Consider the following 17,954-nt stretch of genomic DNA (forward strand, 5'->3'; position numbering starts at 1 on the left):
TTTAAATTGACATCAAATATTTTCATTTTCCAAAGGACAAAAGTGTTGACTCACCTCCAAAATACACTTGTTTGATTTCCCATGTGAACATAGTACACAGTGACACCCATAGCTTTCACCATTCAGAGACTCACTCACTCAGCCTCTCACTGTGCTCCGCATTTCAGAGTAATTTTCACTCCTGACACCACGGCTCTGCCTACCTGCCAATTTCTGTCTCAGTTCCTGAATGGGTGATTTGTAAAGCCATGTTCACCTCAACACTCAGAAGATTTACTCAGGAGTGAGCTTGCCAGGTGTTTGATCTGTCAGTTCGCTCTGTGTTCACAAAGTTGCTGAAGGGAAAGTAATAGCCAGACTCAGACAGTTGACTCAGCCAACTGAGTTGCTTATGGAGTTATAATGGAATACATATGGTCGTTAGTTGGGGTGGGAATCACAGATGAACTCACAATACAATACTTTTACAATAAAGGTAATTCTGTGATACACTATGGATCACAAAAAAATAATCAATGACAGCCATTCCCAAACTTAAGAATGCCATGGCCCAATTTGAAATCTGAAAATCTTCCGCGGCCCACCCAACAATTATATCACAACTCTGATCAATATATGACACTAAGCTGAAGTATTTCCCTATATATTTTTTATTTGATAAACACAACAATTGTATGTGAACATAGGCCTATGGCAATCCTGTGTAAATTATTAATCCATCCACATACACGTTACAATTTGTCAAGCAACAAATGTAAGAAATCAAGTGCAAATAGTGAATTGTTAAGCCGGTATCTTGGCGGTTTGACACTGGATAATAAAACACTTTTACCTAAAATTTCAAAATATCCAAGCCAATATCAACATGAAGAAAAAACAGACAGAAAATATAATTTTAACAATGAATCAGGCCAACACTTGTATATCTTTCAATACATGCATTCCGATGCAGTATTACAATCCATCACAGCTGGGCTCATTGTCGTGTAATGTTTTGAGGTGTTTAACAGCACAAAATAAAGTGCTCACTCTTACAAGTCCATAAATTGACATTAACACAAGATTTACTCCAGTCTGTGTCGGACCACCTGCAAACAGTTTATGTCGATACACTGGATATGAATCACATGTTGGGTAACGTTACATTGTGTCACCTGCAACTCACCTAATGAGAAGGGTGATGTTAGTGCATAACAGCTGTCAAAGTCTTAATGTCTGGCTGAATGGATGTCTGCTTTAGGCAGAGATCAAGCACCTCCCAGCATAGCACACAGACAGGCAGGAGTTTGTCTTCTGGTCCCACACTTGTAAATCCTAGCGAGTACTTTCTATGAATCCTTCTTTTTGTTTTCATGGATTCATTTTAATCTTGTGATGATTTGCTTGTTGAGGTTGGTTCTCCATTAACTTCTTTTCTTTTGCGACCTGATAGCCACTGCTTCATTTTAACTCTTTCCCTGCCAATGATGAGATATTCCATCAATTAAAATTCCCCGCCAATGGCCAGATATAAGATAGTTCTGGATCAAAAATAGCTCAGATAAATGAAGAATAACACATAATTTAAATCCCATGGCTTTATTTTATTAGTTCTGGTTACTTTTAAAAAAAATGCAAAGACATTTTATAGTAATTTTAAACTTAATTACAAAATTGAAAATTTTGATTTATTTATTGTAAATGACCTCTCGTGATGACCCACCAGGGGGCGGTGCCCCACACATTAGGGATCACCGATCTATGATATATCACGATATCTGTAGCTGAAGAAGAAAGAAAAAAATATTTCAAAGAGCAGGAAATAATCAAATAATGTACAATGTTTATTAACGGTGGCATTTCTTTTCTGTGAAACTAATGTACTAAGTATAAATATCAGAACACTGCTAACTGTAGCTTCAGTTTGTATAAATATTACAACATTGATAACTGTAGACTCAGTTTGTGCATCTCACACAGAGCTGCTGGTAGCGTTAGCAAGTCTGATAGGAGGCAACAGAGAGGCAACGTCGTGCTAATAACCCAAAGATTTATTCCTTTTCAGTGGCAGTATACACAACACACGACCCGTCGATAACTAACTGTGCTATATTCAGAACTTTACAAGATATTCATGGCTGAAGAGTGATGATGGTAACGTTAACATGGTAAACATCTGGACTACAGCTACGTACTGACACTACTCCTTCTTCTCCATTGTCACCTTCAATCGACGTTTACCTGACTGTCACCAGCCTGTTCAGCGCCTACAGAAGGAGGTGGAGGGTAGTGGCATTTTGGTAGTGGTAAGCCAAAGTAGCTGAACCAATTCTGAGCGGTCCTTGTTTCAAAAAATATATCGATACCTAACGCTAGTGTATCCATAACGTATTGCAAGTGTAAATATTGCAATATGTTGCCATATCAACTTTTTGTCCCACCTTTAGTCGTTACTATTGATTTGTATATTGCAACAACAAAAGCTGGTATTATCTCTTGATACCATTTTACTTTCTGTTGGAAGCTGGTTTGCTGTAGTTCTTTTCATTGAAGAGCATGGCTTTCACATGCCAAAAGGCTATGAATCTGTGTGCTTTAAACCTACACACATAGCTGTGTGTATGCACTGTTGTCTCTTCAACTTATGTCTTATATTTGGCTGCACTTCTCCTAGCTTTTTATTTTCCTGGTTACGCTCCCTCCTTCCTGTTATTGTGGTTTATAAACAAGCTGTAGTTGTTTTTTGGGCTGGAGGTCGTTGATTTGTCTGCCTTTCTCCGTAGGTACTTGAGGTCACCATGGCCCTGGAAGCATCAAGCTTCGAAAATGAGAAGCCACGCTCGGCTCCCCCGCTGGCGACCGGGAGCACCCCTTGCCCGCGCCCGCCCTGATGATTAATGCCACCCCCGTCCAGCCACAAACCTTTCTGCCTCAGATAATGCCAGGCAGCAAGCACGGCTGACACTTTTAATGTATAATTAAGTAGAAAAAGTCAGCACTGGCTATGCAAATTTTATAAAATGATAAATGACGCTGTACAGCAGCAGGGATTGATTTGGTGTAAATGAAACTAATTAAGGAAATGTCAAACATAATTAATAAAACAGGTTTAAGCTGCAAAACATTGTCAATTGAATGAATGAGGAGGCATTGGCTCCCATTGTTCAGGCTTTATTTAGGTCTTGTGTTTAGCTTGTTCCCTGCTCCAGAATGCTCTCTCCCCTCCTCACACCCTCCACCACCAATTCCCTGAGAGGGGGAAAATAAATTTGCTTGTCTCTCCGCTGACTGTAGAAATTAATTGCTGAAATCTTGTCCCATCCAAGTGTTACATTCACACGCAGGACATTAACATAACTAATTTGAAAGAGCTCAAATGACTGCATAATGGAGCTCCGTCACCATGCATGACAGTCGCTGGTCATACCAAATTAGCTTGGTTTTATAATTGAAAATTTTCCCCCCCTTTCTAATTTTTACACCATTTCCCTCCTCTTTCTTCATCTAGTTTTTCTCCTCTTCCTTGCTCCTCTTCCCTCCATGGTATCGTTCCTTTCCGTTCCGTTTTCTTGATAAGAACAAAGGTTTTATAATTTACAAAAAGAGTGCTTGACCTATAATTAGAGAAGAGGAGTGAGGGGAGAGGAGGGGGAGTGCCAAGTGGTGGCGGCAGAGTCAGATCCTTAGTCCTGGTAATGATGCTGGAGACCTTGTGGCCCCCGGGGAGGCAGAAGAATAATGGGATGGGCTATTTTTATGGGGGAGCAAAGCAATGGGCCACCAGCCGCTGGGATGCTGGTGCCTGGGTATGGTGCAGAGCAGCAGGGGCTAGCAGAGGGCTAGTGGGGGGCAAAGGAGGGTGAACACTCAACCTGCCAGACTGCCAGCTCTCAGCCCTGCCCATCAGTTCTGTACGTCAGCCTGATGCACCGCTGTCGGACTCTGTGCCCCCGCGCCAGCCGCTGCCCTTGCCGCAGAGAGAGAAAACTGAGTGGCTGGGTGGATGGGTGGGTTGGAGGGGGGTAGAAACATCTGCCACTCTGAGAATAACAGAGGACTTAAAGATACAAGGTGAGGGAGGGGGGGATCACAATGAAGTGGTGTATCTGGATAGTCCGATAAATACACATTAATGGCCACAGATATGAAAATCTGGATCAAATAATATTGGAAAAGTCATTGGTAGGCTTTGTTTGCTAATCAGTCTTTGTAAAGACTGCTAAAATATCTAAATACTTCTAAAGTTTGTAGCAGTCAACTGGAGTTTTATATCCCACGCATTTTGCACTTTTGTAATCTAAAACTAAAATATCTAAAACTAAATGCTATTTATTGCAATGTACTGTTTGACCCAAGTTTGGCGCTAACACAGATATCGTTAATAATGTGCTTGAGTGCAGACTTCTGCAGAAGACCTACGGCTGCCAATATTTTGTGTTATGGTTCCACACACTCTTAAGCACCGCTATTTATCATACTCCCACATAATAATTCTCTAGAGTTAAAGGAGCAAAAGAAAACAACAACAACAAAAAAAAAGTATAAGAACAAAAGAAAACAAAAAATACAAAACAAGAAAATAAAACTCTGGAACAGTCACAATCTTTATTCCCATTGCTTTTTCATTCTCATCTTTATTTCATTACTCCAGCGAGGACTCTTTTGCTTGTAAAAGTAAACTTAAATCCTGGACTCCTGTACTGTTTTTGTATTCTTTATGCATGACAGTAACATCACCACAGCAACCATACCCCCACCATCAGCCACAGAGCTAAAATGATTTTTAAATCAATGCCCTGCTGCTGATGTATTTAAGGATTTCGGTGTTTAAAAGCGTGGTCCTTTAACGGATGTCCTTTCATTATAGTATTTTTGTTACCCATTATTCCCGTGACCAGAGAAACCATACATAGACTGGAAATTAGCAGTAGTTCATAATGAGTGTGGTCGGTCCACTGAGCTGTATGTTCTGAGTTGAGCACAAGGATATAATTTCATGTGAATTATTACCATGTGCATTTCTCCAGGAGCACTTAAAAGCTTATAACGTACCCATGTATCAGAGGTGGCGTTTCTTTCTGGTGCCCGAGATGGAGCTGAAGTTATAGTCTCTTGTGTTTATTGCTTGGTTTTGTTCTGCTGGAAAGGGCATCAAAGCTGACTACGTTGTGCTGTACATTCTGTAGTTTAGTTCATGCTTGGCTACAGTAAACAGAACCAAAAATAGTATTATAGCTCTGCATGGTGTTAAAAACTGTTCTGAACAATTAAAAGCTACAGTGCCATACATACATGTTATACCAGTCAAAAGTTTGTTGTTAGTTTCTCATTCAAGTGAATGGGAAGGTGTGTCCAAACTGACTTGTACTATATATGTATATACATTGCAAGCAGAATCTAAGCAAATGCCTTTATCTTAGTTGCACAATATATACTGTTGTAAATCCACCTGTGTGTAGAATATGTTTTATTTATACTGGAAAAATGGGCAAAACTGAGGTATAAATATCACAAGCACATATTCTACAATTGCTTGATCTCAGATTATGTTGGCAAGGGATACTATTGCCCAACAATACAACAGACAGAGCTTCTTACAGCTGGATAAAAGTGCGGACAGTTGGGTGATGAAAGCAGCGACCACTCACGACATTTTTACATTACAAGCTTTCTGTGACATTTTCAAATTTTGCATAAGTGTAATCTTATTAATAGAATTTCCAAAAAAAGCGCACTGCCAACATTGGTATATGGTGTATTATATGTATATAGTATACATAAAAGTACACACACACATACAGTCTCTCTTTCTCTCCTACACACACACTCAACCCCCGTCAAACACACTAACAGTCTTCCCCACCACACAATATTTATATTTTTATCAGAAGTATTTATCACCCCTCACTCATGTGTAATACACTTATTTATCTTTTTACTACTTATGTGTAACACTGCACCTGCGCATCATTGTGCAATATAATGTATGTATATATGTATATTTCTCTTTCATTTTATTATATATTCAAATTGGAACTAGAGCTCGAAGAAGCCAAATTTTGCTGCTTTCAATATTGCCATCTACTGTGTTGCTGTGCATGTAACAATAAAATCTCTTGAATTTCTTGAATCTTGAATTTTGATAAAGTCATGAACATCCTCTATTAGAATAAGCATTGCATTCCTGTTCCTGTGATAACAGCAACATCTATTATAAATCCCTTAAACTATGCAGTACATCTCTAAAAATCTATGATCAGTTATGCACATTTCCCCTAAAGTTTCCAAGTGGTATTTCACCTTTTGTGTTATTTTCTTTCACACATTTTGCTACAACTCTTTCCGACTACCCAACTCTTAAAATGCCAAGGGTCATGAGTCAAACATATGCAGCACGGATTACAATTTATTACCCCACATTTGCCTGATAATTTTTCTCTTTTGACAAGCTTAGGTAAATCATATAACCTACTCTATAATGTATGAGAACTCAGCTGGCTTGATGAGTAAAGTCTGTTGCTATTGGCTGTTACCCCTGTGGTGTTTGAGTTCCCATAAGACCAATAAGGCTTGTCTGTGTTCCAACATGACTTGGATCACTGCAGGAAAAGGTAGAGGTTCAGGTATTTATAGAAACCATATGCAAATGGATCAGTGCCATGTTGGATTGTTAGAACAGAGAGGTGATAGTTAAATACATGTACATAGAAGGAGAATATATATAGGCTTCTCCTTCTCTTTGAGACAAGTCTAATCAGTTAGGAAGACCTCCCCTTCTCATTTCATTTGAATATATTCAGCTTGGACTTGACTAAATGTCTCTCCCCTCCCATGCATCGTATTCCTTCCTGCTGAAGGTTCATTATTTTACAGCAGGGTGTGTGAGAGGTGGCCCCAGTCTCTGGACTCTCTGTTGAGGCTGTATTAATCAAACTTCACACAGCGGGGAAGGGTCCACCCACTGACATGGCACTGTTCACTCTACACTTGAGGACAAAAGGGAAAACACACAACCTAAGCTGTTAGTGTGAAACATCTAGTCTTTTGAAGATAATTGCTTTTAATTATTTTCACAACAACAATCATAGGACATGCTCACAGAGTATTTTACAGCATTGTTAATTCATTTCAGTTGATTTGTCTAATAACATTGTCCTCCTTTTCTCCACAGTGGATAACAAGATCTTTGCATGGGGAAATGGCACCAGTGGACAGTAAGTACATTCAGAAATGAAAACATCTAAATGAGCATGTGAACAGTGCTTATTACCTCCATGTTGGTGTTGTAGCACTGTTCAGACTTTCAACACCATCGGCGAAAGTGGATGAGAATGCGTAGTGATACTCAGGTATCCATTAAAGTTGAACTATCCTTGGATAGTTTTGTTCTGCCCAATGGTCATCCTATAATACCTCATTGTCTTCTGACTATATACTGTACAGGTGTATATAAAACCGCAGAAAATCACCCGGACAGGCAGACAGACAGACAAACAAACAAACAAACAGACAGACATACTAACTTACTAACATAAGTTGTTTTCCTCCTGATGAGCTTCCTTGTTAAAACTTCTCCAGCCAGGAGCCAGTCTGGCTGTAATGACATCTAAGGGCCTGGGGGCTACAGCGTTTCAGTGGCCCTCAAGTACTCAAACAGCAGCACAGCAGACCTCAGAGAAATACATAAAGGAAACAAAGGCATCACTTCTCACTCTCGCATCATCTCCCATTGTCCCTTATTCTCTCACTATTGCACTCCATCTGTCTCTCTCTCTCTCTCTCTATCTATCTCTTCTCTCTTCTCTCATGATGCTTTGACCCCTCTAAGCAGGTTGAGGCTCTCCAGTGGGGAGCTTATAGTTGGAGGAGCCTATAGTTGGAGCTCCACAACACCCACTTGCAGAGCAAAGGGTGAGCATCTCCGTTACACAGCTGGCACTCTGATATCTGAAAACTCCTCAGCTCTCCTGTGTGTCTCACTGGAGGCGAGAGAGGAGAAGAGTATGAGGGAGCTGTGTAAATTTAAACTGGCAAACTTTCTGATGGAAATAGCAGTGACCCCAGAGTGGTCTTGTCTTGAGTTGAAGCATTGTTGTAATCAATACAGGCTCTCATGGGGATAGCGGGCGAGGACCTTTTGTTCCCCGTTTGTGGAAATAATGGAGAAGACTGTTATTTTTCCCAGACATGCCGCAAACTAGCAGATATGGCCAGGGCATTGCAGGTTATGACGCTGGCTCAGGGAAACAAATACAAAGAGGAGCATTTTATCAAGAAGCAAACAGCAGAGCTCTGTTTGAAGCTGCAGGGAGCTCACAGGTCACAGGAGTGCTGGGGCTGCGTTTGACCAGCTCATCTTGAAAAGGGGTCTTGGATGTTCTTTGTTCACTCACACCAGGGACACAGAGACAGAAACACAACTCTCAGCCAAAGCCTATGTAAAGTCATTTGTTCAGCTACAAATTGAGTTAGGTTCAGTTATCATTTCTTTCCCAGGAACATAAAACTGACCTTACTGAAATATGCCTATTAGACACACTTACTTTATATGTCACTCGTGTCTCTATAGGGAAAACATACTAGTAGTGCTGCAGTGGTGTAAGCTAAAAATGTCTAATGAGATTTCGTGTTATATTGTTCTTCATTTCATCTATACTAAAATCAATATATTAATGAGAATATTTTTACAATATCAATATATATCACAGTGTAGCAAATGGGGATAAAAATTAAATAAAAGAGCAGCATTCCATCGTTATGTGCATCAGAAAAAAATCCTTCACTTGTAAAACAAAAACTACTATATATTCTACTGTATACTGTATATAATTTTAGTTTTTAGTATTTATGTTTACATTCAGTGATACTCACCAAAATGCAATATGTGTATCCTTAAGGTCTAACAGAAATATTGAATGTATTTGAAGAGCTAATTTGCAAAATCAGATATCTCCATTTTTAGTCATTTTCATATATCATTTTTTTTTTTATTGTGCATTCCAGGCAATATCAATCAGTGCGGTTGGGTTGTTTTGATTAAGTAAAAATAACTCAACAAAATACAAGTTTACAATTTAATTAAACTTTATTGAAAAAGTTTTTTTTTTTTTTTTTTCAAACTTAAAGTTTGTTTTTAGGTAAAAGCAGATAACTCCACATTTCATGTTTCAGAGTCAAACAATGCCATGTAATGGATGTAAGTTTCTTCTAAGTACAACATTTAACATTCTTTAACATAAAACAAATGGGTAAAGTGCTGAAAATTGCAATAAAAACAGCCCGTTAATGGGCAATATTACACATTTACAAGATTATACCTCGGAAAATTCCAGCCAGACTACAAAACCCCTGAGTATGAACGTGCCAATGTTTTAACCTGCAGAGTGTTATTAAAGACCACAGTTGTCCTTTTTTCAAACCGCTACCACAGTGGTCGACCAGACAAGCTCATTGCAGAACTGACTCATTGAGCCTAAAGTTTGCCACAGTTTTTAGTCTACAATTAGTTCTTTGGGAACTGCACTAAACTGGAAAAACAACTATTTTACAGCATTTTATTTAGTATTCAGTGTAACGCCATATTCCATGTTACTTATTGTTACTTAGTATTTCACAGTATTCAGTTTAACTCAACAGTGTTACTGAGTGTTTTGCAGTATTCAGTGTATCACAGTTTACTATTCCACTCTGTTTAGTTATTTCAGTGTTCAATATTTCACTACTTTCTGGAAATCTGGATTCACTGATGAGGAAAACATCACAGGCTCTTCAATTTTGTCCAAATTATCCGTCTTTAAAGACAACTTTTAGCTGAAGTTACACCAAAATTCGCTTTCAGACATCACATCTTTGGCTGACCATAGTTGCTATATTGCGTCACCTGACCTGAAGACTGTGCACTGATACGCTGAACAGATTTTCAAGTTCTGTTCAAGAACAGCACTGGAGTTTAACATTTTCTGCTGTAAATCATAAACTTGCAATGCTTTGATAATGGACAAAGAACGATTTTGTGACAAAACGTATTTAGGGTTCAGAATGTGCTCTGTGTTAACAATAACTCACAATAGTCAGTTCATTTTTTTTAAAGGATGGTGTTTATCAGTTTTTGCAAATGAACTCTTCATTCCCTTCCTCATAAAACATTTGCTGGATTTACAATTTATATCCCTCTTTACTTGCTTGCAGTCTTCTTTTTCCCTGCCTTGTTGGAGCGTTATTGCATTACTTTGCCCTTTACAGCCACCTGTAGATCATTGGAATGGTGTGAAACCATTGGCAGGAGTGTGTATTGTGTCACCCGTGTGTGTGTGTGCACTAGACCAGAGGTTTTCAAACTGTGAAGCAGCGCGGGACAGATGAAGTGGGGCATGGAGGTAGAGACATGAGAAAAAGATGCTGCTTGAGGTGAAAGAGACAGGTGTATGCTGGCGTTGTAAAAACAACAGGAAGTGAGTTACTGTAGTTTCTGTTAGTTACTGTGTGGCTGTCACACAGGTACTTAAAAATCCTTTGTGCCTGATTACCACAATTGACATTAAAATTTGTACTTTTACTCGAGGGTCATAACTCAGTAAATCTGAACACACAGATATAATAAATACAATCTTAGAGTAACAGTTGTCTCTCTAAAAACCCCTAAACTAGACAAACAGAATTCATAAAAAAATTTCCATAGTGCTACTAGAGGTCAGAAATTCCACAGGGTATCGTAAGTTCAACAACAGAATTTGTTCAACGATATGAATCTTATCATCTAAATATTATTGCACTGAAAATCATTAGGTGATATTAGTGAGTAATTGCTAAGCCTTGTAACTTGAACATTCTTAATGTTGTTTCAGTCGACTTGTTTGTTTTCTTTTAGACCTTTCCCCATATCTTGGAATACCATGTACATGTTATATTTTTCTGTCTGCTTTTTCTAGGTTGGGTGACGGAAACAAGACAGTGAAGGACCGTGCAGTCGAGGTTAAGTTACCACAGGATCTGAATGTTGAAGGAAGTCACATCAATTCTGTCGTGGTTGGTGTTGCGTGTGGAAGCAGACACTCCTTCATATGGACTGAAACTGGGCTGGCCTACGGTTTTGGGAACAACTTTTATGCTCAGCTAGGCTATGACTTCCAGAGGGCTGACTTCAAAGAGCACCAGGTATGTGGATGAAACTAAACACATTTCTAAAACGATTTAAGGATGTTTAAAAAGGGAAGACAAACATTAGTGGTCCAGCAAAATGCATCTGAAGCTTCTTAGTTTGAAAAAGTATATAGACTAAACATTGTGCATGTTTTGGAGAACACGCTTCACATACAGTGTCAGCATCACACAAAATACTCGCAAAAATGTGCAATAATCACTTTAAACCCAGTGTGATTTTCTAATGTCCCCTTAAAACATCTACATAATCTCTACAGTATAATATCATTAGTTTTTAAATCATTGTTGTGAGAGAGAGAGAGAGAGAGGGGGAGGGGGGGGCTGATGGAGGCAGGCCTGTGTGATGGATACCTCAAGGGCCTGGATGGCTCTTTGCTGGTTGTCTCTCTCTATCTCTGTCCTTACATGGCTTACTATACAGAAGCATGCTGCTGAACCATACAAATCCGAAATTAAGTGCTGTGGAATTGAAATTGGCTCTCTTGTGAAGTGTTCCACTTGCATTGGAGCTTAATTTTGCCTACTCATATCACTTGATTCAGTCCCTCAGTCCCTCTTTTGCTCGCTGCAGTCCATCGCTCCCTCTTCCTTCTCATGCAAAATAAGCCCATTTACTGCAATGTGACAGTGTCTAGGTGAATGATTGCCACTCAACTTGATACGTGTGAATGTGCTCCTGTGCGTGTGTGTACTGGATATATTACGGTTCCGACAGATTTTTTTCCTTGCAGTTACATTAGAGTGTTGTTATACATTGAGTCCTTTAGTATTTTACACCCATATATTGTAATGAATGAATGAATGTGCAACAGAGTGTTTCAGTCCATTCTCCTTTTATGCCCAAATATTTCTTTACCTGTTCTCTTCTGTTTGGTTGATCTGTATCTCCTTGTGCTTAACTCAGGGTGGAGATATTTACTTTCAAAATTTTTCAAAATTATTGTTTACCTGCATGCTTAAAGTAATCCAAAACCAACTGAAATAAATAAAATAGTGATAGTTTAAGATTAATGTAAAAACCTTAAAAAACCTTGTTGGTCATTTTGCGTAACTGTAAAAGTCTGAAGTTGCTGTTTTTTATAATCAGGATACTGTTTCCTTATCACGTTATGTGTTGTTCCTCTGGCCTTGTTGTAGCAGTTCTGTAAAACAAATTCCTAGAGAGGATGCTTTAGTGTTCTTATTCTGACTGGCCTTAAACTGGGTGCGGCGGCAGAAAGAACCCAGCCACCTGGCAGCAGTATGCAGGCCCAGGGGCCAAAGCACTCACCTCTCCTCCCTGTTAAAGGCCACTTGGATCTGCATGACTGCACCCAGCCCTCACATCTCTCTGCTAAAGCAAAGGATACTGAATGGGGGGAAAATGCAGCAGCAGTAGCAGATAATGGGGCTTGGTGTTATGAGTATCCCACAGTCACCCTTTCCTCTCATTCTAGCCCTACCAATGGCCTTTGATTGCCCCAGGGAGAAGCCCAAACCCAGTCGTCTCCCTAACCTCCACATGCTTTCATCCCTGTTGCCTCCCTGTGTGTGTTTGTTCAGTAGGTCCAGACAAGCTGCCCCACCTCCAGCTATCCCCCAGACTCTATACTATATGATACTAGCTATTGTTATAAAGAATCTGTAGGTTGAAACTGCTGGCTTCACCCTTAAGGCTCAGTTTCTCCTTACCATCTGAAATAGAGTGGTAGCAGACTGCTGAGATCTGAGAAACACTATATTCTGCTCTTTATTGGCTCAGTGATAAGGTGTTGGGATTCTGCTCACACCTGTGAGCCCTTTGTTCAGGCTTGCTATGGCATTTCACCCGTAACAGACAAGGTTAGACAGAGCCCCTATTTAATGGTTTGATTGACATTATTTAATGTCACACCGTGGGGAGGTATACGTCTGTGAACGGAAATGAAAGTTAATCTTAATTTTTTTTCCTTCTCATGTCTCTGCCCTCTCCCTCTCTGTCCTCATTAGGACAATGACATTGTCACTTTCTCAGGGTTTTGAGGGATGTGTTTGTATGCAAGTAGGACAGTCCCTCTCTAGTTCTCCATGTGCTGCTATAAACATTTTGATAAGGCTTAGCAGTCACTGACTACTGTGTGTTATTGTTGTAGCTTTGGTAGTATCAAACCCGTATCATGTACCATAGGTCTGTTTGTTTTCGTGTTCAAGTTATTTTCACCCTGTATACATAGCATAGCTCAGTCGGTAAGTAGGTTAACACCTCCTAGCTGAAAATGTACCACCCATTGTCTGCATTTTTACAAAACTAGGCAAAAAGCGACTGTGGGAGCATGAAAATAAACTCTGTTCCTAAGTGTGACATGTGTGCAGCTTGAGCTTGGCACGGCATCCGTGTTCAGCCTGGCTGAGCACAACTTGTTTGAATGTCATATTTATCCCTGTGTTTTGTCAGAAAATTAACTTCCTGTGAGTTTGCGGCAGAGCCGAGCATATGGCCTCAGCTCTCTGGAGATGACAACCTAGCGGAGCGGGAGCTCGCCGGTGCCGCTGCCCTGCTCTGGCGGCAGATGCTCCGGGCTTCTCCGCGATTAAGTGGAGATCATCACTGTTTTCTTTGAGCACCGCTGTGCCTTGTACTCTGAAGTGTTCCGTTAATCACTGCCTGCCTCTCTGCCTTTTCCACACTAGCTGCCAAAGCACTCATTAAGTTTGAATCTCCCTCTCACCACTCGCTTGCTTACCAGCTCGATACATTGCGTGACTGAATCTTAGGAGTCACCCTTTCTGCAGGAACACAATGGTTTGTTGCACCTGTTTGCTAGAGGGATCATAAAAGCGATTGTGTTTTTGTGCAGGCTTGTTTGATTGGTATATGTGATTCCATAACTGGCTCTCTTCTGCGGTTCATTCATTTTTAAGGCATTGTGTACACACTGTAAAAGAAGTGTTGTTCTTTGTGCTACTGAATGTTTTCTCTGGTCTGTATGCTGATGTAGTCTGTATTTTAGTTTCTCCCCGGGCACTAAGATGCCGCCTTGTTTCCAGTACAGGCCTCTAAGGGGGGGCGAAGCCTTTTCTACACTTGTCTTCCTCCCCAATGATGCCTCTTCCTTCTCTTTCTGCATGTTATTAGGAAACACCACAAGTCACATAGAAACTGAATCTTTGTAAAACCCCCCCCCCCCCACCCAACCTGTGTATCCCACATTCAGTTGCGTTATGCACATCTCCTACACAAGCAACCATCCATTGTTATTGTTAAACATTGTGACACGCTTTAACCCTGATTGATCTTGATCTCCAACACAAATAATAATGTGATTACAGGCTTTTCTCTGCTTCTCTCTTCACAGCAGTGGAAAATAACATTAGATATTTCCTTTCATGTTAATCGCCTTGGTTGGAAAGTATACCTCAGTGCACCAATAGGCCTCAGTAATGCCTCCTTTCTTCTAAAAAAAACATCCAAAATAACCTATTTGCAGCACACCCACACACACATTGCTTAGCTCTTTAACACCGTTATTCTGCACCCATCAAAGCCTGGCTTGCTTGTCCTGGTGCAGTGATCATTCCCCCACAATAGCGGGATGGCATTACTGTGCTTTTGAAAGCATTTGCATGGCAAAGCAATAACATGCACTTTGTAAATAAAGGAATTGATCCCGTTCATCACAGGTTGGATTTCCTGGATAAAGCTGTGGGAAAGGGATCCCTGCACCATCTTGCATCGATAAACAGAACTTGTTTCCTCATCCTCAAGTTCCTTTCGCAATAACAGTTTACTTCTTAATCTTGTCTGTCTGTCATTCTGTCAGGCAGAAACACACATGTATGCGGTTCTCTCACATACACTGATTAGTGCCAGTTTGCCTCTTTTTCAATATGTAGATATCCAGATAGAAAGCTGGCCCTATTCATTGAGTCCAAGTACCAAAATAGCAAATGCTGTTCTCAATCAATTATGAAGAAATTGGTTTGCATTGTTGGAAGAGGTTGATTAGTGACATTTTTGAAGAGGCTCTTAAAATGACAGTACTTTCAAGGATGAGTTGATGGACAGCTGGTTCAATATTCATTCTACACTGTAAGGTCAGCAATAAACAATGTTTTTTAATCATAGTTTATACAGTATGAGTGCCATGCATTTATATCCTCTGGGCTTCCATATTGTTATTCAACACAATAAACGTTTATCTCATCTACTCAGAATCAAATCTATTCACAACTGTACAAATTGCCACTGTGCTCTTGGCAAGGTGCAGCTAATTTTTAGACGAGGAAATTCCTTGTCAGGAGCAGCCAAGGGAGAAGGTGTCAGTTTGATACCACATGTACTCTAACGGCTGTGCGGGAGCATAAGCGTTCGCTGCGCTTCGGTGACGGTGCGTTTGATTTCAACACTGACCACCGGTGATGCCAACCCTGCAGTCCTCATCTGAGCTGCCTCTTGAGATGCAAACATAGACTGCCCTCCCCCACATCTCACTTCTGATGCTGAGAGAGAGAGAGAGAGAAAGAGAGAGAGAGAGAGAGAGAGAGACTGAGATAGGGAGAAAAGTAAGTGAGAGGCTGGCAGACAATAAAGTCGATGTATAGTGTATACTTCTATCACTTGTCTATTGTTACACTGCAGTTACAGGCTATGCAGTATGTGGGAACACAGTGTGGGAGTACAGCGACCTAAACTACTATACCCATCTCCCCTAGGTGCACCTCAAAGGACGCTTGTTCTGTTCCTCTTCTCAGGCCCTGGGCTCTGCTGAAAAATGAGAGGCAAAGCAAGTGAGAAACAGGGAAGAGAGGGAACAGAGGGAGGTAGTCTCAACTGTGTAGGAAGGCTAACCTGCCCCTCTGGAGATCCTGTGTCTTTTCAAAAGCACCAAGACAAACCAGTCTCTCTGACTACTCACTCCCTCCTCTGACTTCTTTAGCGCCACAGTGTTGAAATAGTTCTGTATGGTGACTTCTGCTACACTCTGTAACTCACTATAGGCATTTTTCATTGTTTGCTATTCTTCTTACCATTAGATGCTATGCAAACTTTGCATTTGGAATATGCATTATTTTCTCTGTGTGAGAGAGAGAATATGGTTTTTGTGACCTTGTTTTAGTTTGAGTCATATGCCCCACTGTTTCCTAATATGCCCCTAGTGTATGTAATGCTGAAAGCACATTTATTACACATCAATAATTCTGTACATTTCCTTCTGGAAAACTAATTCTCATAATAGGATTTTGTCAATGTGATTTGAATAATGATCTCAAAACATCCCATTTTAGGCTACTTAACTAAATAGAATATTACTGATTGCAACACTTATTCATGGTTGGGGTTTTGGTAACCTTCTTTTCTGTTTCTTGCCAACAGCCAATTTTCTCTCAATTAAAGCATGATATTAGCACTCAGTAGGGCATAAACAGAAATAACCGTACACTACTGAATATCATGCCTTGATTATGAGCTTAAGAGTGGGTGTACAGATGGATCCAGTTTCCATACTCCTATTAGAGTGTTTGTGTTTTTTTTATGTGTGTCTGTGAGAGAAAGGGAGAGGAAATCACTGCCTGCAATAATGCAATGTGCAGGAGGGTGTGTATGTACAAAGCAGGACGTTATCAGCTTTATCCTATTAAAACCTCTGGAAAGGGAGGGCAGGGGGAAGTGAAAGACAAAAGTCGCAGGTATAGTAAGAAGAAAAAGTATATCATTACATTGAAAGCTAGTCAGTGGTGATGCCAGTTGGCCAAAGTTAGCAGGAAGCTGTCCTAGTAAATGGCAGCAGCTGCTCGCAGTTCGAGAGAGCATGTCCCAGTCAGAGGAGAAAAGCGATGGCATCTACATTAATACTACCTTAATGGCCCATCTGGCGCTCCGTAGGGTCCCTGGCTGCGCCACCGACTCATAGGCGTTTGACAGGCAGTCTCCAGCGCACCAGACGCGCATGGCATGCCAAATGGCGGGGAGACGCCTCCGTGGCGCACAGATCTGTCAAACTCTCGCTGACGCTGTAGTCACACAGGCAAGGGAAGTTAAGGCAAGTTTTCACACGTGATTGGTTCTTGACATGGATGGGGGAGAGGGAGGGGGCAGGAGGAGAATGACTGGCTTGTCTATCTCTCTCCTCCACACCCTCTTCAAATGCACACATATGCACACACTCACAGGGTGCACAGATAATCACACACACCTTCACACATACACAACACACTTCATACTAGATGCTAAGCAGCCATGACCAGATTAAACCTCACTGAGAAAGCCAGGTTAAGATTAGCCAGTGGTGGATTCACTCTGCTCTGATGGCAAATTGAGATAACAAATATTATTTTTGCTGCAAGTCACAGCCTCTCCCTGTAAACAAATACTGGAACAAATTACTTCATTGGAAGAAATTGTGGAAGGTCTTATCAAAACACCACAGGGGTTTCTGGCTATAATTGGCATAATTGGTTGATAGAGAAGGCTGCAGTCCATGATGTGGCACAGTGATGCACTTTATGAGAACTGACTGATCATGGCTTTAGGTCTATAGATTGCCTTTTCAGATTTATAAAGATACTGTGCAAGAAGAGTTTTACTTAATATGCAAACATAGGACATTGTAGGGTTCACTGGTGTGTTGTGTTTGCTTGGGAAATGTTTGAAAAATGCACTAGTGTGTCAAAAAGAATTAGATGTGGGTCGTTCTTAGTAAATGACAAGAGTTACTTTATCTATAATGAAGCAATCAGAGTCATTTAGAATAATTCTGAGTTAAAATCAAACTGTTGCCTCTGCTCACCATCTTGTGACCGAGGTTTAAACTCAGCTAATAACATCCTTGCACAGGGTTAAGAGAAAACTTTAGAGT

The 17,954-nt window shown here is 40.5% G+C and overlaps 1 protein-coding gene across 8 annotated transcripts in view; it reads left to right on the forward strand.

Moving 5' to 3' along the window:
- Positions 1-17,954, forward strand: part of LOC121903502 (ultraviolet-B receptor UVR8-like) — a 333,525-nt gene that overhangs the window by 50,117 nt on the left and 265,454 nt on the right. For all 8 annotated transcript variants that reach the window (XM_042420598.1, XM_042420604.1, XM_042420599.1 and 5 more), the window contains 2 exons: positions 7,151-7,193; positions 10,908-11,133. In XM_042420598.1, coding sequence (XP_042276532.1) covers positions 7,151-7,193; positions 10,908-11,133 — 269 coding nt within the window. The remainder of the gene's footprint in view (positions 1-7,150; positions 7,194-10,907; positions 11,134-17,954) is intronic.

This window comes from Thunnus maccoyii, chromosome 9 (genome assembly GCF_910596095.1).
Source record: "Thunnus maccoyii chromosome 9, fThuMac1.1, whole genome shotgun sequence".
NCBI lineage: Eukaryota > Metazoa > Chordata > Actinopteri > Scombriformes > Scombridae > Thunnus > Thunnus maccoyii.